The sequence below is a fragment of the Acomys russatus genome, chromosome 17 (genome assembly GCF_903995435.1).
Source record: "Acomys russatus chromosome 17, mAcoRus1.1, whole genome shotgun sequence".
Classification (NCBI taxonomy): domain Eukaryota; kingdom Metazoa; phylum Chordata; class Mammalia; order Rodentia; family Muridae; genus Acomys; species Acomys russatus.
Genome location: NC_067153.1, coordinates 58,440,657 through 58,466,204, shown reverse-complemented (window position 1 = coordinate 58,466,204; position 25,548 = coordinate 58,440,657). Strand labels below are relative to the sequence as shown.

At 42.4% G+C, this 25,548-nt stretch overlaps 1 protein-coding gene across 1 annotated transcript in view; it reads right to left on the bottom strand.

Moving 5' to 3' along the window:
* Positions 1 to 6,095: 6,095 nt before the first annotated feature.
* The window catches only part of Arid2 (AT-rich interaction domain 2), a 130,916-nt gene continuing 111,463 nt past the window's right edge, over positions 6,096 to 25,548 (bottom strand). Inside the window, exons 17-21 of the mRNA XM_051160260.1 lie at positions 21,875 to 22,013; positions 21,702 to 21,787; positions 20,605 to 20,728; positions 20,420 to 20,511; positions 6,096 to 8,014 (exon numbers count right to left, since the gene is read on the bottom strand). Of these exons, the coding sequence (XP_051016217.1) occupies positions 7,873 to 8,014; positions 20,420 to 20,511; positions 20,605 to 20,728; positions 21,702 to 21,787; positions 21,875 to 22,013 (583 nt within the window). The 3' untranslated portion in view covers positions 6,096 to 7,872. The remainder of the gene's footprint in view (positions 8,015 to 20,419; positions 20,512 to 20,604; positions 20,729 to 21,701; positions 21,788 to 21,874; positions 22,014 to 25,548) is intronic.

The window sequence follows — 25,548 nt, the reverse complement described above, 5'->3', positions numbered from 1 at the left end:
CTGGTCTTTTTCTTTTTCTTTTTTTTTTCCTTAAAGTTTATATGAGGTACTAGAGAGGTGGCTTAGCTGTTAAGATACCTGCTCTTAACTGCTCCAACATAGGATCTTAGTTCAGATCCCAGTGCTCCCATCATGAAGCTCACAACTGCCTGCAACTCTAGCTCCAGGGGACCCAGCACCTCCAGTCTTAATCATCTACCCTCATATGCTTACCCCCCCCCCCAGAAATACATACATAATTAAAAATGAAACTTTTAATACAAATATTGTGTTAAGACTCCCTGAAATCCGCAGAGCATTGCATGGATTCCCAGTATACCCTACCATGTTGGCTGTATTGTAATACTCTAGGAAATCTGTTAATGACCAAGTAGCAGGAACATCTACATTTCATGAATGGAAAGGGAAAGACAGTAACAACTACTCAAGCTTCTTTGTGGCCGAAGCATTTGTGTGCGTGCGTGCGCGTGCGTCTTTCTCCAGATTCTAAGTCACTGTTCCCTTGTGTTTGGCCCAATACAAGATAGTTTTATTTTCCTCTGCTTAACCAGTGTCCATAGCTGTGGTGGAAAACCCTCTACATTAAGGACCAGTTTCTTGGTCACAGACAGTACAGGTCTTAACAGTTTGTGTATAGGCCCCTTGGTTTAGGTGATTGAAACTGGCTTCAGTTCTCACAGTAGCTGTATCTGTCTGGATTTTGCAACAACACAGCTCCTTTAATTTCCAGATCATTCGACACAAGGCTTACATGTGCTGTCTTTTGATAGTGCAGTTCATCTTGAGCAGTGGAATAGAGATCTAGTACTACAGTTGTTACGTGTGTGCTTATTTTATTTTTTAAAAAGATTTATTATGTATACAGATCTAGTTATAGATGGTTGTGAGCCAACATTGTGGTTGTTGGGATTTGAACCCATGACCTTTGGGAGAGCAGTCAGTGCTCTTAACCTCTAAGCCATCTCTCCAGCCCAAGTGTGTGTTTATTAAACAGTGGAGTAGACTGAGCAAGAAACTAGATGGTGTGTTGGGAAGTAAATAGGTACATAGTAGTGTGTGTGTGTGTGTGTGTGTGTGTGTGTGTGTGCACGCACACACACACACTCCTCTCTCACTGGATCTGGTAGGTTAATAGAACTAAGAGTGGGCAAGACAGGGCAAGTCCCTGCAAGTAATACTTTAGTTATAGCCAGAAGAACGGCAGTGACAATCAACGAGTTGGAGTAGGGATGAGTTTCTCACCAAAAACACCTTAACAATCCAAGCTTAAGGTGGCTGCAGTAGAGATTTATAAGAAGCTTTAAGTGGGGATTTCCTCGTGAGGATTGCAAAGCTAGCTGATGGGTTGGCTCAGTGGTAGGCTTGCCCACAATCATGACGTCATTCTGGATTTGATTCCCAGCACTGAGGTTGGGGGTGAAACTACCACAAATAATCATCTCTCAGGAGCTTAATAGATGTGGGGAAGTCAATTCTTAAATTCTGGCAATAGCAGCACAACCGTGATGGGGAGGCACAAGCCTTAGGTTACCCATCCCTTTATAGTTGGTGGGGGAGTTGGGGTGAGGCTTAAGACAAACAGTGCATTTTTGGTATTCAGCTATTTGGAGACTAAAATGTTAGCAGAAAAGGCAGATTGGTGTGTTGGTAACACTAAATGGAGAAAGGGTACAAACAATACACAATATTCTTATTTGAGACAGGACTTCGTGGTCTCTCAATCTGGCCTCAACTAAGCAATCTTCCTGCGTTAGTCTCACACATTTCTGGATTACAGGTGTAAACAACACGAAAAGACTCCATTACAAACCATAAATACAAGTTACTGCTTGGTAGTATCAGATTGTACAGTCTTTATGCCTTCCTTGGCTTCCATGTTTACCTTAGTGGGAAAAAATATTATCAAAATACAGTTAATTCTCTTCCAAAGAACCAGCTGTATTGCTTGGACTGTCTGGAGTACAGACAGGAAGCAGTCTGTGGAGCTGGCCACTCCTACCATGGACTTAGCCTTTAGCTCCGTCCCTTTAGTGCCCGTGACTTGCTGGTGGACCTAGCAGCTGATGGCTGTCTCAGCAGGTTTGTGGCTGAGGAACTTGTGAGAAGTCAATAGTGGCTCCAAGTCCTAAGCAGTTGCAGCCCTGTGATCATTAAGACCATATTAAGTGAAGGCAAGTGGGGCATCTTGGCTTTAAGATTCTTTAAGAACCTAATGTCTAGTGCAGTGTGTAACCAACCCCCCAGCCAGTTGTCTCCGTGAGCTGCTTGCCTGTTCTACAATGGCATGTCTTGACATTTCCTTGAAATTCCATTCTGTTTAATCGCCACTGTTTTTCTTATCCCTTGCACAAACATGGAAATTTAACTTTGTAACCTAGATAGATATTTAGCGTCATTTAGGGGGAAAAAGTTTACGAATACAGTTCTTAAGCCCACCCCAGCCAGATCAATTTAAATCTGCCTTTGGACTGGGTATGTTGAAACTTACGCAGAGCAAGTCCAGTGTGCATCCAAGGGGCAAAGCCATGTGGCACTTGACTGGGTCCTCTGCAGATGCACCAGACAGCAGCCTGTCTGACGTACCCCAAAGCAGCAACACACCTGATAGTTGGGACACACACATTGAACCTTCAGATTCTGATCTAACTAATTATCTGAATTTAGATCCTACTAAGCACTAAAAAGAAGATGGTAAAAAAAATAATGGCAAACTTTTTGCAGGGTGTTTGGACAACTGGCTGAACAGAACTGCTGTGGAAACCAACCAGTTAGTAGGGTGTGTATATTAAAAATTTTATGTTTGTCTAAAGGACTTTTACCTTCTAAAATCATTGCAACGTTGCTTTTAAAATTATACCCAGAAATCATTTTTTCCCCTTAGACTCGTGTTCTATACGGACCTGGAACTTGATCTGTAGCTGATGTCTTCGCCTCTGGAGTGCTGCCCCCACCATCAAAGCCACTGAGATCCTTTAACAATGTCCTACTTGCCTGTCTGAGTGCTTACTGCCTCTGTGCTGAGAATTTCATTTTACTAGGAGCCTGAGAGGTAGGTTCCTTATCAGTCAAACACAGCCAGAGCTCACAGGGTGGCAGAACACAGCTGTCTATCACTTGGTTTACACTGTCTTAGGTTGTGAAGGGGGCTAAGGAACCTCCCTTAACTGTGGAGCAGACTGTCAACAGCCATCATGGCTTCTGCTCTCCCCCTAGAACTGGTCTTGAGTATTCTGGCTGCTACCTTCCCACTCTGCTAAAGGAGTCCCAGGACACTAATGCCTGGCTAGCTTTCCATTCCTTTTTGAGGCAGGTTCTTTGTAGTCTTGGCTGTCCTGGACTCACCTCAAACTGACAGATCTGCTTGCCTCTGTCTCCTGAGTGCTGGGATTAAAGGCTTATGCTGCCACACCTGGTTCCAGTGCCATGATAAGCTTCCCAAAGGAACTTAAACAAATTTCTAATTAAGTAATGGGTCTGTTCAGGAGGGTCAAGGCTGCTCTGCCATTAGCTATCATAACACCGAAGAAGCCAGCTTGGACTATGACTTCGAAGTTATCATAAACTGCTCCATGGAGGTAAGTTACTGGACCATGCCCAAGTGCAGCAGGAGCCCGTGCACACAGAAAGATGAGGGCTGGAACTATTTGGCTGGGTGGGTGCTGCATCATACAACGGTATTTAGAGATAAATCCCTCAGCTGCCAAGCGATTCAGGGTGTTTCTGATCAGCTGGTGCTGTGAGGTTGAGGCAGAGATGGTATATGAAGTTTTGGGAGACTGTGGCCAGAAGAGGGCACCAGATCTCATTGTAGATGGTTGTGAGCCACCATGTGGTTGCTGGGAATTGAACTCAGGACCTTTGGAAGAGCAGACAGTGCTCTTAACCTCTGAGCCATCTCTTCAGCCCCTAGCTTTGTTTTTCAAGACAGGGTTTCTCTGTGTAGCCCTGGCTGCTTTGGACTTTCTTTGTAGACCAGGCTGGCCTTGTACTCACAGAGATCCACCTGCCCCTGCCTCACTGAGTGCTGGGATTAAAGGTGTGCGCCACCACGCCTGGCTCATAAAATATATACCCTCTGAGAAGTTCCCAGAATTCCAAATATCACACAATCGCAAAATTCTGCAGCTGTCAAAACTATGCTTCTTCTAGAGCACAAGGCAAATGTGGATGGCTGTGCAGTCTGAAGCACCCTCACCTCCCTACACCTACGATTAAAATGACAACACATTTCTGTGTCTTTAAAGAAACCAAAATTCCAGAATTCTCACTACAGGACTGTCACCTGCTGTAAAGTAGTAACTGTATTTTATGGTTTTAGATGTGCCCTAGTTCGTTTAAAATATTGATTGTAGCTGTAAACCATAGCTAATTGTGTGTGCGTGTGTGTGACGAGTGCAGGTACACACATGACATTGGTTTGTGTATGGGGTGTTAGTCCCCATCTTCCATCTTGTTAACAGGTTCGGGGCATCTAACTCAGATGTTATGGTTTGTACTGCAAGCATTTTCAGAGCAAGCTATCCCTCCCTCCTTTTATCCCTCCCTCCCTCTTATTCCCTCCCTTCTTTTATCCCTCCCTCCTTCACTTACCTACACACTGGATACTGTGCCGTTACATTTTTTTTTTTTTTTAAACCAATGCAGGGAATAAGTTAAGGGAATCTTTGTTAGAGAAAGGTTACTGTTGTGATGGTACCAGCCAGTGATGCAGTCTCCTCTGTTCTGTGGCCGTGGAAGGACGCTAATTGCAAGGATGTGAGTGTCTGAGTTCAGGCAAGAGTTGTACAGTATGAATAAGTGATTCATGTGCATCAGCTGGCGATAAATGCTGCCTTCTCTTCCCTTTCTGTATTGTAAGATAACCAAGAACAAAGGGTGAGGTGCCCTATGTGGCTGATCTTGAAGCCCCACTCTTGCTTCTCAGCAGCTGCGCTGTAGGAGAACAGCCTCACATTCAGTCTTCGGTTCTTAAATTACGGTGTGAGATCAGGACAGAAGTCACTTATCCAAAACACTCATTTCAAAAAAATCAGGTTTATTGTCACTTTATGGTTTAAAAAACATACATGGCATGGCTATAGAGTAATGAGACAAGTTTTCATGTGTGGCTTGGTTTACTGAGTCTCATTAGTATATAGTCATACCCTGTCTCAAGTCGGAAGAAAAATATGCCTTCACTATATGATCATCAGTTTTGTTACTTAAAATTTATTGAGTGCCAACAGCACTAGGCACAAATATAACACAGAATTTGTACAGTCTCTATGTTGACTATTATTTACATACATTTCTCAAAGATAACATTAAAGCTTGTATTTACAGAACTTTAGACAAAAATAACAATACTGGAAGTCAGCAAGTTTCTGTCTAGCAAGGAGCACCTTTTCATGACTGCGAGGGTTATGCAGAACCTGAAGTGCGAGAGCACAGCAATTCCATCCCCCGCCAAGTCCGTGTTATTCCATTAGAGTCAGAGAAAGCTGTGTGAGGGAAGCCTAAGAGGGAAGCTAGAAACTGGTTTCATTAGGTCAAATACATTTAGAAAGTTGTGTTGAGACCATTGCGTAAGAGCACTAAGACACATTCATACATTTTAACACAAAGTCTGCAGCTACAGGATGCAATTCAGTGAGGTGACAGGATGGCCACTATGGAAGTCATTTTCGTAAGCCTGTCCTTTCTGCTCCTAAACGGTAACCACCATGGTAATTTCCTGCTTTGAATGGAAAAAGGTACCTTGAAGACAAGCAAACAGTGATGTTACAAAAAACTCAGAAAACCGCAAATGTTTAGATAAACACAGTGAAATAGAAATTTCCCTAACTGCCTGGCCTCAGGAACCTTGTAAATCTGGCAATATTTGAGAGGACCGCTACCACCACCCTGAGAAAGCTGTGGGCGCCATCACACATCTCTTACAGATATTGTTAAGTACACAGACAGGGATCCCCCTTTGGGAGAAATTACTTTTTGGTACTAATAAGTGAATCAAGATATTTAAAGTTTATGTCCAAACTGAAGCTCATCTCAAAGAATCTGGCCCTGAAGTCAAGTTAAACTGAACCAACAGTCAAAAAATGCTAAACAATAAAAGCTTTCACTCAGATGCATGATACTCAGTAAGGCAAACTGGACTGTCTATCAGTCACTTTCTGGGTTTACTGTTTGTTATGTTATAGATAGGAATTCTGTCTCTTACTGTGAGCAGACTGTCACGTGATGTACCTTTCTGTTCTCTATGGTATTATCACAAGTACTAAAAAGTAAGTAGGTGACCGTTGGACCTTGCCTTCAGCTAAACCTAGGATACTTTAATTTTAGAATGTCTTAAGCATACTCAGAAATAAAGGACTCAAGAAAATGTTCAGTCTTTTATTTAAAAACTATAAACAGTCACCAAAGTAAATAAAGCCATTCTATAACATAAACTGTCAGGTCTATATATATATATATTTTTTTTTAACTGCACATCCTAAGGACACAGCAGAAATGGTGGTTGGGAGGCCTTCCACATTTTTGGATGCTAATAGAACAGGCAATAGGCAGTTATAAGTGGATACATTTCACGCGTAGGGGAAAAGACAATTTAAGGAAGTGAGCAGTTTCTGAGCAGGAATGTGGTACAGTATTAAGAATGGAAGAATAATACAATAAAATTCCACACTATATTAAGATAGAAAAAGTAGTGAAGAAAATATCACACCTGCACATAATGCGTATATAACACAGGAGAAAACCTGTATAAAGTTCCATGTATTTAAACCAATGTACAAAAGATTCTGTGCAAGCTCTGAGCTTGTACATGACAAACGCTTACAGTGGATACATGTTAGGGAAAACCAAAAAACAAAAACAAAAACAAAATTCAAATAGTTTTTCTTCTACAAAAATGACATGAGATATATTATTCCATACTCTTTCAGCCAGCAGAATGAGCTCTATACGGTGTATAATACAAAAACCCGGGGTGGGGGGTGGGGAGCAAGAAAGCCAAAAACAAAAGGGAAAAAAAAAAAAAAAAAATCACAGTTCCACAAAACTGTTTTGACTTTACAGCATCAGTACCTTTGCAGAAGTATTTACACAAATTTAAAGAACATTCATCCACTGCGTAGAATATATCACAATTACTTACAGTTGACAGGAAAGTCTAGAAAACTTTAGAGCCTACTAATAATGCTTCTAGGGCACCACACAACGTCCTCCAGTGGCTGCAGTGGCATGAACGGTGTTCATTCTATTCACAAATATTTACAAGATCTATTCAGACTGGTAAATTTTTATGATAATAAATAAGTGAAAATATATTGGCTCAAGTAAGAAAACCAAGCTACTGATTCTAAACAAAACACACAATCCACAGCTAGATATTGGTGGCCCCTCTGAAGCTGGGGTAGGTGTGCTCAAACTCTGTCGTTATTCAAACCAGCTTAAATGGTTTCGTAAATATAAAAATGTGCTCCTTTTTGGATATAGATAAAAATATTTAATGCTTCTATTTCATCTGCTCACGTAGGTTTTACACTATTCCATGTATATTCCAATGTGGATGGTACTGAATTCTGATCACACCAGTTTCCATCAGGATTGGCCAGATCTGAGACATCCTGCAGATAAGCTGGTTGACAATCCCACAGCAGTTTTTCTTTCTTTCTTTCTTTTTCTTTTTTTTTTTTTTCAGATTTTTTTTTTAAACAGAAAAGAAAGGGATTCGTTCAGAGATCAGAATACGAAGCTTCCTCTCAGCATCTTGAGAGGACAAAATAATTCATTCTATGGTCTCTGTTCCATTAAGACTTCGTGCTTTCTTCAGTAACAGTGTGTGAAATGTATCTGACTTGCGTCCCCACTGTGTAAGTGGGGTCGGATTCACTACAGCATTTCCAAGTCTTTTTCTTGTTCTTTACTCTGAACTGTAAAATTAAGTTCATAAAGGCATTTGGCAAGGGTAGAGGAAGCTTCCATGTTACTAATGGCTAGCACTGATAAGTTGTTTTCATGTCTCTTTAACAATCTAGAAAACAAAACAAAACAGATTGTCAATCTTCAGGATTATAGTTAAGACTCCTTATCATAGACCGTAACAGCTAAAATAGAAATATCAAACAGTCCCATTCCCAGCCAATGTTAATACAGCTTTGTAGGAAGAGGAGGCGCATGCTAGCACTGAGCTAGCACAACTTACTGATGAGCAAACTAAGGCCAACTTATGGTACCCTGACTCAGTTGACTTTCTAGCTGGTCAGGGTTTGTATGCACAGACTGCTACACACCATATTTCTGTATCTTCATTCAAGATTTTACAAATTTCACAAATGAGAAAATTGCTGGTAAGCAGCAAACACATTTATGAACTTGAAATTTTCTACCACAAAGGTCACAGTATTGATGTGGCTGTCAATAAAGAGACAGTGAGTGTGAGCATCTCTAGTGAAGACAGCCCCGGCTGAGGGGCTAAGAGGCAGCTGGAAACGGAAGAATGAGCACAGATGGGCCGGAGGCTAAGGCAAGCACACCTAGCTGTCACTGGTATATAGCTTCACTTCACAGCTACAAGTTAGGCTTAAGTGCCATCACTTTCTTTTTAACATTTGGAAAACAAGTCACACAACAATGAGATTACCCGAGAGCTTCCCTATCTTCATTAAAGTAATCCTGGGTAAAAGAGACCAGAGAAACAGCTGGAGAGATGGCTCAGAGCCTGATCTTCCCAAGGACCCATGTCAGGCAGTTCACAGCATGAGGGGATCTGACACTTTCTGACCGTTGTGCACAGTGCATATACATAAATGTAGGTAAAATGCAGAGGCTAAAATAAATACACCTTAGAAAAAGAACAAAACAGGAGGGGACAAAAAGGAAGACATTCCTAAAATTGTAATAAAAACACTATAGAACAGTAAATCATGTAAGAGAAATGTAACTCAATGTTTACTATGGAAGGCTGGCGATGGATTGATGGGGACACCTGCGCACAGTATACAAAGCCATAGGTGCACTCCATGACTGGGAAGAAAATGTGGATACCAAAGGAACAACCCGTAAGCATGACTTTACAGAACTGCTACATGCAACCACAGAAATCAATCTCATAATTTCTGTTGAAAAAGCCCTGTTGTTTGATACATCTTCTATCAAGTTAACATCAGGCAAAATACCCTGTAGTATTACTGATTAGGGCAATGGTGGCAGCAGGGGTGGGGTGAGCAGGGCTCTGTGGGACCTATGGCATGTTGCCTCTGTGGGTCACCACCTTTCAATAACTCAGTGAATGCATGACATCTCAAAATTTTAACAAATTTCAAAATCAACTATGAGAATTACATAATTTTTTTTTACAAAGGAAAACAAACAAAAAACCAAACTCAGCTCAGCTGAGAGGCATGTGCCATTTGTTCCAGCACTTGGGAGGCAGAGACAGATGGACCTCTGTAAGTTCAAGGCTAGCCTGATCTATGCAGAGTTCTAGCTAGCCAGGGTTATATAGAAAGACTTGTCTCAAAACCAAAGAAAACTCTCATAACTTCTTCTGGGAGGGGCAGTGTAACAGGCCCTGCACAAGTTTAACCTCTGAACCTAGCTATATCCAGAGCCTTCTTGCTAGAACAAACATAACTTCTTTCTGTTTTATCTTCTAGGAAACTAAACAGTTGGAAAAAATCCTATCAAAAATCACCAAAATGAGATTTAAAAAAATTATTTTCTTTAGAAACAAAACATAATAAAGGCTTAGATTTTAGAAATGGGCAGTGAGCCAGGCGTGGTGCCGCACGCCTTTAATCCCAGCACTAGGGAGGCAGAGGCAGGTGGATCTCTGTGAATTTGAGGCCAGCCTGGTCCAGGGCAGTCAGGGCTCCACAGAGAAAATCTCTTGAACCCTCCCCCCCCCAAAAAAAACAAAAACAAAATTAAAAAAGAAAGAAAAGAAAAAAAGAAATGAGCAGTGCAGGAGAGGGGAGGAGAATCAGTCAGGGTGGAAAACAGGGTTAAGGGACATGAGGACCCCACCCGCCTCCATCCCATTTCCAGAATGCAAGCCCTCATGTTAACTGTCCTTGAAACTACAAAAATCCACAGAGAAAACAGAAACAAGCACTAACCTTCCCTAGAGAGCTGACTTGGGAGACTGGGTGTAAACACCCATCCTTCTGTTAGAGGTGTCTACCATCATGCCTTTTTACATCAGTCAGTCATCAATTTTTTGAGATAGGGTTTCTCTATGCAGCCCTGGCTGTCATGAACTCACTTTGTAGACCAGGCTGGCTTAGAACTCCCACCTGTCTACCTGTCTCTCTCTCCCTGCCTCATCAATGTTGAGATTAAAGGTGTGCACCACTACTGTCCTGCTATAGTTTTAAAAAATAGAGGAAACCCTAATGAAACTATTTTTTTTTTTCTTTTTGGTTTTTTGAGACAGGGTTTTTCTGTGTAGCCTGGCTGTCCTGAACTCGCTTTGTCGACCAGGCTGGCCTTGAACTCACAGAGATTCGCCTGCCTCTGCCTCCCCAGTACTGGGACTAAAGGTGTGTGCCACCATGCCAGGTAAAATATTCAAACATTTGATGAAAGAGCAACTATACAAAAGAGCAAGGAGAAAACTATTACAAAAAACAAAACAAAACAAAACAAAAAAAAAACAAGGATTATCATCCTCAGAGAGATGAGAAGATACCAAACTCAACAAATTGTCAGGATGTCATAAAAACAGCAGAAGCCCTCAAGGAGAGTAAAAGCCCACCAGGTCTCAAGATTAAGTAAAAGATTTCCTGCAGAGACTAGGAAAAATTTGAAGCCAAAGGAAAGGAAAAGAAACATGAAAACTTGCCATTATCAAAGCATATGAGCTGGGCATGGTGGTGTGTGCTTATGATCCCAGCACTCTAGGAGGCAGAGGCAGGTGGATCACTGTGAGTTCGACTGGTCTACAAAGTGAATCCAGGATGACCAAGGCTACACAGAGAAACCCTGTCTCAAAAAAACCAAAAATCACATACTAAATGCATTCACTCAACTGAAGTAAGCACAGACCTAAGGAGCCCGGATCAGCACAGCACAAACAGGGACAAAAGACAACTGAAGTGATGTGTGCATCTCTACAGCCAAACAAGATGTACAGACACAGGAGAAAACAAGCAATGGCCCACACGTAATCTATCAACAATCAAAACAAACTCGGAATGGATGCCACTCAGCTGTGAGATATGACCCTGTTTCCTGGGCCATGGGAATGGGCAATGCTTTTGGAGGCAAATTCACAAAAGCACCTGAAATCAGCCACCCAGCCAACAAGTTTCTGCACAGCCAAGTTAACAGTTATCAGGGTGGAGAAGCTATCTGTAGGCTGTGCAGCTGACAGAGGGCTAACAATATTCAGGGCATGTTGGATTTCAAAATCTCACCAGCAAAATCCAAACAACTTGGTTCAATAATGGGTGACTGACTTAAACAGACATTTCCTAAAAGAAGATAGAAACATGGCTGAGAGGCCTAGCATCGTTAGTCACCTGAGAAGTGCAAAAGGAAACTGCTTCACTGACCATAATGGCTCATTTTATTATCAAACACAACACCATGCAAACTGCTGGTGGGAATACAAATCAGCACACTCCAGAGAAACAGTACAGAGATACTTCAAAAAAGTAAAAGCAGAACCCCCATATATATATATGTACCCCAGCAGTTCTCCTTGGTAAACAGCAAAGGCAACCGCTGTGGTCTAGACCTGTTCTGTGGAGGGCCTGGGCTTTGGGAAAGCAGTGCTTACTTTATTGATGGAGTACCCACTAATGCACTAATACTCTCAATACATTGTTGGTGTGCGTGCATGCACACATCTCCGAGCTGGAGGAAGAGTAAGGCCATGAGATGACCAGACTCCTGCCACATGCTCCCACTGGTGTTTTACCTGCATGTATTGTCTGTGTGAGGGTGCTGGATCCACTAGAACTGGAGTTACAGACGGTTGTGAGCTGCCATGTGGGTGTTGGAAATTGAACCCAGGTCTTCCAAAAGAGCAGTGAGTACTCTTAAACTGCCCCAGCCCCACTCACTGCATTCTACAGGAAATCTTTTTCTTTTTCTCCCCTGCTTCCCCTTTCTCCAAGGTCTCTTTATCTAGCCCTGGTGCTGGCTTATAATTTGTTCTGTCTATCCACACTAATGAAAAGGTAACAAAATTAAATTGATCTGCCATGTTTACAGCAGCACCATTCACAACAGCAAGAACTGGAAACATCTGTAGTGTCCATCAACTAACGAACAAATAAGACATGATACACACATAGACGAAATGCTAATCAACCATTAAAACAAACAGATCTTGCCAGGTGTGTCTAGAGTTCACTTCCATTCTCTCTGCTACATGAAATTAGCTAGGCACACAAAGACAAGTACTCCATGACCTCTCTCATGCATGGGAAGGCCGAAGGTTGATCTTAATCAAGTGGCATCTAAGGAGGAGGTAGGCTGATGAGTGGCACTGAGCCAGAGGTTCCGGAGTTCTACTGCACAGGAAGTAAGGTGACGGCTACAGACTTCAGAGAAGCCGAAGAAAGGAATCGCAATTCTTTTACCATAGAGAAATAACAGGAGGACAAAAACAGGCTTTACACATAGAGGACGTGTGTGTGTGTGTGTGTGTGTGTGTGTGTGTGTGTGTGTGTGTGTGTGTGTGTGTGTGTGTGTGTGTGTACCAAAACATCACTGAATACCCTATTATGTACAATTTTTTTGGTAACAGTTAAAACAATATATAAGATATCAGAGTTATTAAACTTTCGAAAGCCAGGAATACATTAGAACTTCTGAGTCGAAAAACAGAACACATGCAAAGAACTGTGACCCAGAATGCCACTGGACCCTAACAGAACAGCTGGGTAAGATAGAGCAGCAAAAAACCTCTTTCCAATTCAGAATTTTATGTCTAGACAAAAGAACACAGGCATAGATAAGTATGTACATGTGTGTGTGTATATATAAACACACACACATATAGTTAAACATTTTTATGTGTATAAATCTTTTGATTGCATGTATGTTTGTGCGCTATGTGACTGCCTAATGACCTGGTGTCCAGGAGGCCAGAAGAGAGCAACAGATCCCCTAGGCCTAGAGTTACAGATGGGTGTGAGGCACCATGTGGGTACTGGGAACCTGGGTCCTCTGAAGGAGCAGCCAGTGCTCTTAACCATTGAACCATCTCTCCTGCCCACAAAAGTATATTTTTAAGAAACAATAGAAAAAAACCAGAAGAGCCTGCTTAAATTTATGAGTGCTACCAAGGTAGAGGCAGGAAGGAGGCATGGGTCTGCTCCTGGAAGCTTTACAGTATGACTGGATGGTTTCCTCAAATTTACTGAGGTGTGTTTACCATCATACAACGTACACACTTAAAACAACTCATTGGTAATTGTGCAATACGGCTACAACTACTTTTGAGTATTCCCTTCATCCCAAACAGCAACCCCGAGCCTGTTAGCTGCCACTCCCCACTCAAGAGACTCTTTTGTTTTTAACTTTTTCCATTTTTTATGAAAACACAACATGAACTTTACCAATTCAGTAGCCCCAAGTACACTGATTCTACAGTATAACCGTTGTCACTGTCTCTAGCTCTTTTATGCACAATAAACCATTCTATATGCAGGAAACAACAGTTTCTGATCCCCTCTCTCCCAGTAAGTCAGTGGTTCTCAACTTTCCTAATGCTGTGACCTCCTGTCAGTCCCTCATGTTGTGGTGACCACCACCCACAGAATTATTTTTGTTGCTATTTCATAATTATAATTTTGCTGCTGTTATGAATGGTAATTTTTTTGTTTTGGGGACACAAGTTTGCCAAAGGTTGAGAACCGCTGCCTGAATCGGTCTACCTGTTCCTGTAGGGAACTGGGCCGCTGACCCTCTGCACTGGCTTGCTTCAGAGGCTGTCCTCAGCGCTCACAGCTGGGCTCACATTAGCGATCTCTCCTTCTTAAAGGCCCAGCACCATCCCATTGTAAGTGTATACTAGTTTTTTCTCTCCTCATGGAGCTAGCTGATGCAGGTTTCCACAGCAGCTAGGACTTCTGTATTTAGCCTCAATATAAATCCCTTACCAAATCCGTGATTTTTTTCAATTATTTTTTCTCCTTCTCTGGGTAGCCATTTACTGTTGAATGTCTTTTTGTGTACAAGTTTTAGTTCTGATGAAGTTGTTTGTCTGCATTCTGTTGGCTCTGCTTCTGGGCCAGCAGACCAAGGAACCAACGACAAGAAGGAAGCCTTGCCTGTACCTTCTAACTGGTTAGAGGTTTTCACTCATTTGTACAAGTCATCGATCCATTTGGAGCTACGACATACATGGCAATAGCAGCTGTGAGTCTAGGTTTTCCCAGCATCACTTGCTGGAGAGACGGTCAAGACCGAAGACCCTCAGCTGGGTGGGGCAGCTCACTGTGGGCCTCTCTTCTGCTCTGTGGGGCTTCACACCAGCAGCTAGGCATGCACATTGAACACATATACATATATGAAGGCAAAACACCCGTACATACACAATTTAAAACGTTGGCCAGGTGTGGTGCTGCGCAACTTTAATCCTAGCACTCGGGAGGCAGAAGCAAGTTCCAATCAGCCTGGTCTACAAAGTGAATCTAGGACAGCCAAGGCTACACAGAGAAACCCTGTCTCCAAAACCAAACCAAACCAAAAAAAGTTTAAAAATCACTTGTTGATTTTCAAAACAGATCCAAGTATTAGACAACAAAAGGAGACATGGAGCTGGAAAGATGGCTCAGCGGTTAAGAGCACTGGCTGCTCTTCTAGAGGTCCTGAGTTCAATTCCCAGCAACCACATGGTGGCTCACAACAATCTGTAATGGAATATAATTCTCTTTTCTGGTATACATGAAAACAGAGCACTCATATATATATAAAGTAAATAATCTTTAAAAAATAAATAAATAAAGCAAAAAGAGACACACCTTGAGACTTCTCCAGAGCTGAAAGTCAACCAGAAGGGATAAAATGCATCACGTTAAAACAAAACGCCTCACAAAACCTGGGCATTTTCTGTGGTGCAGGAAGGGTACCGTATGTAAAGACGAGCTCTGAAGCTAATGTTCTTATTAAAAAGAGGATTCCTAGCCAAGCAGTGGTGGTGCACACCTTTAATCCCAGCATTTGGGAGGCAGAGGCAGGCGGATGTCTGTGAATTTGAGGCCAGCCTGGTCTAAAAAGTGAGTCCAGGACAGTCAAGGCTACACAAAGAAACCCTGTCTCGAAAAACCAACAAAACAACAAACAAACAAAAAAAAAACACAAAAAAACAAACAAACAAAACAAATCCCCTGCTTTAAAAAAAAAAGGGGGGGGGATTTTTACACCCTCCTTTCCATACTGGGTTCTCTCTGTCAGCTGCTCAATATTTTCAAACAAAATAGGAAATGTTCACAGAGGAACACACTGGTCTCCCCATGTGGACTAGGCTGACTGCAAATCTGCAATCTCCCTGACGTACCCTGTATATCTTACCTGATAGTGGTTGACATTTTGGGGTCCCACTGTTCCAGCACCCTAAGCACTGATAAGCCAGGACATCTGGAAGATGGGAGTCTGCACTCAAAACGAAGTCGGCAAGAGAACCAGTGTGGCAGAGACCAGTTCTTACTCAGTGACTCATAGCCAGGGAAACAGGCGTTGCCATTTGAGCCCAAACATGCAGTCAGGATGAGGAACAGCGCTAAGGAAAAATTATTTGGGGATCCTAATTCATTGCACAAGCTCCACTTAGATCTTGAACAGAAAAGTCACTTGCCAGTCCCCTTTCCTCCTGCCTGTCACACACACTTTCCCATGTATGCCTGGCACTGAAAAGCAACAGTTTATATAAACACGCAGTCTCTACCTTCAAAGAGCTCACATGCAGTACTGGGGGCAGTGTTATCTGGCTGGAGCAGGTTAGGGCCTGAAAAGACCACAGGAATGGAAGTGGTCACTCCTAGGCTGAGTTTGGGCAGTGTTCCAGGGTGCATGCTGGGAGAAGTAGTCCCAACATGGCTTAGTAGAGAAAAAGAGGCACTGAAGCTGCTTACAGAGCAGACAGCTTACAGACACAGAACACTACCAAACTCAGCAGGGAATGCAAAAGCATCACAAGGAAGGCTCCAGGCACTGCAGAGCAGGGCTCAGTGTGAAGAGCACCCACATGGCACCTCGCAACCTTTGTCTCCAGCTCCAGAAGATCCAACACCCTCTTCTGGCCTCTGTGTGTACTGTATGCACAGGATGAGGCAAAACTTCTATACATATAAAATAACAAACAAATTAAAAAAGAGGAGGAGGAGGAAGGAAGGCAGTGCTTATCTGCAGAATCAGAAACACAGAAATCTGGAAAGACATACAGACAGGAAGGAAAGCAGACGCGGGGAGCAAAAGTTCACAGGTGAAGATGAAGTGTAAGGTGAGCAGGAACTTTGAGTTCCTGTGGTTGCAAAGCAGACTACAACGCAAAAATGAGGCCGAGGACACAGAAGAACATGCTATTGTGTACAGAAGACACGTATGCCGAAGAGGGCGTTAGGCCTTTACATTGGGAAAAAAACCATACTTAAATATTAATGTTCTAGCCAGCAAACCCACATATGTGGGTGGGTGTTCAGTCTCTAGCACCCAAAACAAACCAAACTGTCAATACCCCCACAAAACCAACTTGGTATTTTTCAGATTGCACATTAACAAAAAAATTATCCTGTGATATTTGTCTTACTGAGACTGTGTTAGCTCATTTAGGATACTTTCTAGTTCCATCCAATTATCGGATGACTGCAGTTTTCTTTCCAGCTTAAAGGTATCCACAGTGAATACCACTGTGTTCAGTTGAAGGACATTAAGGCTGTTTTCCGATTCCTAGCTATCGTGAACAGAGCAGCGCAGTGCTTGTGGAGTGCAATGGGCCGTCCTTTGGGCGTATGCTCAAGAATGGTATAGCTGGGTGATATGGCCGGCTTATTTTTTTAGCTTTTTGAATTTTCCACACTGACTTCCAGAGGGCCCACCCACAGTGACTAAAGGTTTCCTTTCTCAACATCCTCTCCTGCATTTGTTGTCTGTTGTTTTGATTAATCTTTGCCATTCTGACTGTGCTAAGATGAAACTTCAAAATTATCTTGACTTTCTTTTCTCTAATTTCTAGGGGCAATGGACTTTTTCGTCATTGTTTTTGGGAGATTTATTTAGCCGTTTTTATTTATTTTTATCTTTTTGCCATTTTTATTTTTTCTTTTGATAAATCTGTTTAGATCTATAGTTCACTTTTTGAATGGGTCATTTTTAAAAATTTATTTATTTTTATGTACATTTGGTCTTTGGCATACATACATGTCTGAATGACAGAGTAGGATCCCCTGGAATTTGAGTTACAGACCAGACAGTTGTGAGCTGCCATGTATGTTCTGGGAATTGAACATAGGACCTCTGGAATAGCAGCTAATGCTCTTAATTGCTGAGCCATCTCTCCAGCCCCAGGGTCATCTGTTCTGTTTTGTCTTGTTTTTTAGTTCTTTGTATATCCTGGATCTATACTGGAAAAGATTCTCTCCCACTTCTGTGGCTTCCTCTTCACTGGCTTGCTTCTTGCTTTGGCTGGGAAGAAGCTTTCATGTTAGCGAGACCCACATGTCAACTGCTGGCCTAGATTCCTGAGCGTGTGGGGCTTAGAGAGGAAGTCCTTTTCAACCCGTATCTTGCAGATCACTGCAATGGTAGGTGGCTTAGGCTCAGGTCTTGTTCACCGGAGTTAGGATAGTGTAAGGTGATGGACACAGGTCTAATTCCATTCCTCTGCACGCCACATGCTGCCTCCCCACTAACAGTTGTTAAACATGTTTTCTTGTTAAACATGTTTTCTTGTCTCACATGCATGGTTTGGTGTTTTGGGCGCATATTTGTAACATGTTAGGTTGTCTGTGGTTCCGTGCACTCATGGCTTGGGTCTTCTGTTCTGCTCCCATGGTCAGCACCATACCCTGGTCCTGGTTGTATTACTATGGCTCTATGACATATCCTGAAACCTGCGGTTACAGTCCCTGTAGTACCGCTCTTTCTGCTCAGGCTTGCTTTGGCTATCCAGGGACTTTTGTGATATGAATTTTAGGATAGCGTTTTGTTGTTGTTGTTGTTTTCTCCTGTGAAGAACGGCATGGGGATTTAGATTGGACTTGAAGATCTGAACTTGATCTTCCCTGAAAGCCTCCTCCCGTGGGCCTGACTTCCACAGCGCTGGAAGGTGCTATGTAAGGTCCCAAGGGAGGGAGGCAATCAATAGTCCTACATGGCTGCGATGCCTATGAGCCAGCTTGGCAAGACATTTATTCCTAAGGGCACAACAGTGGCATATACCTTGGCGGTAACTGACAGCTATCTAGTTAGACTCAGGGCCTACAAGAGAAGGAAAACATATGCCTAGTGCTGGAGACATCACCACCATCTGCCTGAGGCCAGTGAGGCCACAGATCTTCAAAGAGAACCTACTACTGAAACTTGACGAAAGGACAAGAATTTCTCATTGCTAAATTTAGAATGCTAAACACGTATGCTCATACTCAAAGGTAAGTGTGGCTCTAGCCTCTCATGGAGGAGACTCATTTTCACAACAGATAGAGACTACTACAGAAAACCACAACTGATCCAAATGGAGAGGACAAGAGATGGTGTGGTACCCAGTCCCGACGGATACACATACAATACGCCCCTGCATCTAAGACTCAGGAAATACCGAAGGGAGAGCAGAAATATTTTAAGAGCCAAAGGAACATGACATTTGCTGTGAGATTGTGTCTCCAAGAAAAGACAGGGAAACTATATTCATGAAGTCTAACAAGATGGCCGCCTAACTTACTAAGAACAAGTACAACAGCAAGACATGCCATGTAGGGAGTTCTACCCCCAGGCAGAGAACCAACTGTAAGCCCCTATCAACTGCTTGCTGTTGTCTTCCCTGGGATGAAGCCCTGAAGTGGTCATTAGTATCAAGTCAACAGTGCTGAAATCATGTATGTATATGTAACACAATAGGTGTTTGTGTGTGTACAGCAACTGGTGGCGCACAGCTTTAATGGCAGCACTTGGGAGGCAGAGGCAGGCGGATCTCTTCAGTTTGAGGTTAGCCTGGTCTACAAAGTGAGTTCTGGGATAGCCAAGACTACACAGAGAAACCATGATTCAAAGAAGGAAGGAAGGAAGGAAGAAAGAAAGGAAGAAAGAAAGAAAATGAGGCCATGAATGTGACAAGGAGCAAAGACTAGGAAAGCCATGTGAGGAAATGGAAGGGAAAAAATGATATAGTTATATTTTAATTTCAAAATATCACCTATAAAAATATCACCTATAAAAAATTAAAAGCTGATATAGCACAATTATCTTCTTTTGTAACTAATTCCACACTTTTTTATGCTTTGAAAATCATGCTTTGAAAATCTACTTTAAATATTATAATAGCTAACACAATGGGATGTAGATTGAAGGCATAGGCATGAGATGGGCCTATTGAGTTACGACAGGCACCTGACAGCTTCTAGCTAGTCAGCTGAGGATGTGGGAGAAGGCAGGCGGGGAGGAGACCCTGTAGAGCACAGTAGGTTGTGAGACCTGTGGGTTGTGACCCCCTTGGCAAATCTCCATCTCCCAAACTATTTACATTTTGACTCATAACAGCAGCAAGGGTGGCAGAGGTCGTAAGGCTGAGAACTCTGCTGCAGAGGATACAGCAGGACACATTCTCTTAAGGAAAAAGTCATTACTACTTAAAAAAAAAAAAAATATCTATCTATCTATCTATCTATCTATCTATCTATCTATCTATCTATCTACAGGGGGCTAGAGATCTTGAGAGCTGAGTTAAGAGCTGCTCTTCCAAAGGTCCTGAGTTCAATTCCCAAAAACCACATGGAGGCTCACGACCATCTATAAGGCGATCTGGTGGGCAGTCACACATGCAGGCAGAGCATTGTATACATAATAAATGTTTAAAAATATATATTTTATATACACACACACCCCTTATGCTCCTTAAGTCCACTAGAAAGAAATTATAAAACATGAAAAGCTTTACAGTGACTGCTAATAGTCATGGTTTTGACAGGCTTATAACCACCACTGTCAAATGGAACTGAATTGATTTGACTGAAGCAAATGGTCAATTCCATCTTTTTCCCAAGAACATCTCAGGTTTCTCTCCCAGAACTTTTTTTTTTCTTCCCGTAAATGCTATGGCCAGGAATAAAATTGACAATAAAATGAATTAAAGGCTTGCTGTCTGTTGTTTCAACTTTATTTTTGGCTTTAAAGAGCTCATGATGGCCTAGCAAATTAGAGATAGTAATGATCCTCCCTCACACAGACAAATACAGTGAGCTTGCGCTGGTTATGGAGACAGACTACTCACCTGCGCCCGCACTCTGAGTATTTACCAATATTTTTTAATATTAAGGCAGCTGTTAGTCGGATGTGTTTAGTTATTGGTCCCTCTTTTTCATCCTTAAAAAGAATGGAGAATATAAAAAAAAAGAATAAAGATCTAAATCACACAGGGCTACGTCTTTACGGACAAGGGTTTCAAGGGGCACTTACTGTAAAGTCCCGGAAGACAAGGTTCCTCGAGCCTCTCCTCAGAGCCATGAGGGCAGCACTGGGGTGGCTCGCAATGGCCTTCTGTGCTCTAGGAGCTGAGCCTGGGCCCCCCACAGCTGGCTGCCTAAATTATGAGAGACAGACAACATTAACTGCACAGACAGACAACTGTGCCCCCTCACTGCCCTGCCAGGCCACACAAACAGCTCTCGGACTTAGGCTTGCGTTTTCCTGCCTATCCCTTTTCATTTCAACAGGGTCTTAGCTGTCCATCCTCCTGCCTGCAGGCATCACAGGATGTCGCACTGCACGGTCCACCTCTTAAGTTACTATGCGGGGTGTGGAGGCAGTAACAGTAGCAGTCACTCAGCACAACGTGTATAGCTCTCATCTTTGAACACGATGCCTAGCCAACAGCAGGCAAGTGTAGACCAGGAACCTGTGCTGTGGACAGCAATCACACTGCTTTCCTAAGGAGTCTGACTTTCATTCAGTTCTTGTACCAGAAAGGCGCCATAAGGAAAGTCCCACTGTTCTTATGAAAGATGGGATGGAAGGCTACACAGACACTATAGTAATAAATCCCATTTAAACTACTGCCAGTTTCTTTGGCCAAGCAGACAAGCTACCCCACTGCACTAGGAGGCAGCAGTGGGGAGGGAACAGGTGGACACACTCTTAACAAATGTAATCCAGTAAGCATGGGTATGCTTATGGGTGTGTTCATGTATGTGTGGATAAAGCCTCTTTACCACTGTCAATACAGGCTTACTCTGTTTTTAAAAAAGACCTTAGTAGTATTTGTAATACTATCTGTCTGCCTAATGACTTGTCTCCAAAGTGAGAGCTACCTAACTTTCATAGCAGCTGCTATGAAAACTGACACCTATGAAGAACATTTATGTTGTCTGAGCAGAACCTCACAGCTTGGCATGGGAGCTGGGTCTTGGGTTTCCCGGGCTAAGTTTCTTTTCATTGTTCTTGTGATTTGCCTAGTTTCTACTGTTTTTCAGTGACAGGAATGGGAGACAGGCCCTGACCATCTTAGGGACTATTTGTTCTTTATGCACAATAGTAAATAAACTAATTTTCTTTACTTGGTAGAAGATTTTTGATTTGCTGCTTGTACTGGTTCATCTTGTTTTAGTCCTGCAAGCAGAGCGTCCTTTGAACAGTGTTTATCCTTAAGGAGAAAAGGAAGTAAAAGTTACACATGATCTTTAATGTGACCAGATGAGTTACTAAGCAAAAGAGCATCAACAAAGTATACCTGTAAGTGGGTGATGAAGGAGAACCTCTGCCGCTGAAAAGGCTCACAGCCTTCCCAAAGACACTGCCCTGGGTACACATCTTTTCCTCCGTGTTCAGTAGCTGCATGGTAGAACACCTGCGAGGGTGTCTGAAACCACCTACAAAAAGAAAAGACAAAAATGTCTCTCTGATACTTCAATACATTCTGTAAATCATGTTGCTATAGTAGATTAAGAAAAAACAAGAAATCTTGGCTACAGTCTTTTTAATCTATCTATCTATCTATTTTGGTTTTTCGAGACAGGGTTTTTCTGTGTAGCCTTGGCTGTCTTGAACTCACTTTGTAGACCAGGCTGGCCTCGAACTCACAGAGATCTGCCTGCCTCTGCCTCCCAAGTGCTGGGATTAAAGGCGTGCGCCACCATGCCTGGCCTTGGCTACAGGTTTTTAAAAAAGATTTTATTTTTGATCTCATGCGTGCGTGAGTGCATGAGCGCACGCACCTGCAGACTCCAGCAGATGGTACTGGATTCTATTTTTATGGCTATTATGTAATTGTGTCTATATTTGAATCAATTAAAACATATTTTTAAAGACCAATTTATTTTTCTGTGTGTGAGTATTTTGCCTGTACATATGCATATGTGTCATCTGTGTGCTTGGCGTCCAGGGGAGGATGTTGGATGTCCTGGGACTGAAGTTACATGTGGTTGAGAGTTGCCATGTGGGTGCTGGAAGCAAACCCAGGTGTTCTGCAATTGCAGCAAATGTTCTCAAATGCGGAGCCATCCTCCTAGTCCCTCTTTTATGTGCATCACATAAGCAGCATCTTGAATCATCATTCTCCCTGTCCTACACTGTATCTGCCACTTCTCTCCAGGCCACTCCCTCTTTTCCCTCCTCACAAGTCTCTTCCCTTTTGTATTTGACTACTCTGTGCATACGAGCCACTCATGGGCTGTGGCAGCTCAGGATGAAGTTCTACAGTACCTGGGAATGCAGCTCCTTTCAGTCATTCTATGGATGTGAAAAATAGTGAAGGCTTCCAAACCAATATGATAAAAGAATCTGAATTCTACAAATACAATATTGGAGGGCAAGCTTGGCAAGGCGGCACATGCTTGTAACCCTAACGTTCAGAAGGCTGAGGTTCAGGGTAACCAAACTAGGCTACCTGGCAAGTTGCTGTCCCGACATGCCCTTCACCCCCTCCCCCAAATGAAGAGCTGAGTAAGTAAGCAAGCACACATGGGTATTACAGAGTATGCATTTCCTGGGGTAAGAAGGGACACCTGATGAGGCTGGTGCACTCTCCTCACTTTCTGTCTCCAAGGGTCACACAGAAGCACACTGACTTAATGAACCTGAAAACTAAAGAGCTATCAAAGAGAAACAGCAATTTCCTGTGGCCCAGCTCCCAGCAGCACTAACAGCGTGGTGGGCTTCCTCTCAGCCGCCCTTCTCTGTAGTTGTGTCTTTGAAATCAAGTAGAATTGCTGGGGCTGAATGTTGTGGACAGCTTGCCTACAATAGTTGAAGTGGCATCGTTTTTCAAATTGTAAAACTATTTCCTTAGCATACCTCACTGCTTTCTGCTGAAAATGGTTAAAACCAGAACATGGGTGGACATGCTCCCTCTGAGAGGCTTACAAGGTGACTGCTCTGAGCAAAAAATAACCTCTGAAATTTTCACTCACTAGAAACCTACCTAGTTTTAATGTCGTTTGTAAAACTACCTGATGATAAGTGGCCATAAATAAATGGGATCTATAACCATTTTAGCCATTATGTTTGGTGATATAGAATTCTCTTATATTCTTATCTGCCCACATTTTGTTTGTTTGTTCATTTTTGAGACAGGCTCTGGCTAGCCCTGAACTCTCCCAAGTGCTAGGATTAAACACATAAGATGCCATGCCCAGCCTGTTTTGCCAGCCCTTAATTCTGAGATAGTTTCAGGATTCCAAACTGCCATGCACTACACTGATACCTAGGTCAGTTACCAGTGATCCTCAAGAGATCTCATCAGAACTGCTCCAAAGTCAACCTTGGTTAATCTCACAAAATGCCAGCCTTTGTCTTCTCCTGTGTACTATGAATTTGAACACAGATACAACACCTTAGTTTTATCTTTCTCTACAAATAGGACACATTAGTGACAGAACTTGCTCTGTGCTTCCATATCCAGACTCTGTGGTCACCACCTGCCCTTTCCCTTAGGTCTGAGCCATTGCTCCCATGCCATCTCTATGAGTTATAATTACCTTCTTTGCGCCTTCTGTCGTTCCCTTCTTACTTAGCATAATGTTTAAGAACATAGATGCTAGAGCCAGCGAGTACAGAAAGCCCTTGCCATTAAGCCCGATGACCCATGTTTAAGTCCTAGGACCCACATGATGGAAGAAGAAAATAACACTCCCACAGATTGTTCTCCTGTGGCATGGCAGACAGTCAGAGTGGACTTCCCCCTTCCCCACCAAACCCTAAAGAACAGAAGCACACTTTCCTCTTCTTGCTGCCTCTCTCAATAGACACGAATTACAGTTTACCAATATTTGGCAAAGCAACATAAAATTTAACATTTCATAATTCTTAGTGTATCTGCTACTTTGATCAGTTACTGTCAAGTGTGCGCATTCTTTTCACTGACAACACAGGTTGAAACACCTCATCCTCTGCTCATCATCTAAGCAACTGAGAACAGCTTGGGCAGGCTCCTCTCCAGAGTAGTTTCCCTTTGGTTAAGATTTTTTTCATCCACAATAGGCTTTTTGGTTCTAGTGAATGTAATTAACATAACACTAGGCTTCCTAACTCCAGCTGCCCTAGTAGCCACTTAGAAAAGTACTCAAATTAGAAAAACAAAACAAGCAAATAAACAAAAACATATCCTCCAACAACAAAGTCAAATAACAAAACGAAAGCGTTTAAAAACTACCTAAACCAAAACAGCCAGGACTATCTCTGGTGTACAGATTCAGACCACTCATGAGAAGGCTGCCCAGAACACCATGGACACAAGCACACTTCCTGCTTTCTCAAGTTCATCTGCCTTTAAAAGCTTGCAGTATATTTAAGAGGACACACACACACACACACACACACACACACACACACACACACACACACACACAATTATATTTTAACAAAACCACCAAACTCAGAAGATCAATTTAAAAGGAAACACTGCAATGCTAAGGTATGTATCAAAAGGTTGAAAAACAAGTTTAACTTAGATTCATTTGAAGTTTTCTTAGTTCTTGGCAGTTTCTTTTCTCAATGGTATAAAAGCATCCCATGTCTTAATAGCACTCCTGCTGCAGAACAGAATCCTCCACTTTATTTGCATGAAACATACATGCAATCTTATGTGGTAAAATTCCAATATAAAACACATATGCATAAATGTGAAAATCCATTTAAGAGTATACATAAACACCTAAACTGAACTATTGCTGTAAAACAACTGAACTTTTACTTCAACCCTTGACATCTATTTGTTTTACATATTATCTTATGGCACAAGAAATATCAAAGATATGCATTATTTTTATAACCAGCTGCTAAAAACCAGGCAGTACCAACCACATTGGTAGAGGGTTAGCCAGTTTAATATATAAAAAAATATATAACATATATGTACACACACGTACCTCCAGATGTATGAGAGAGAGAGAGGAATAAGCCTAATTT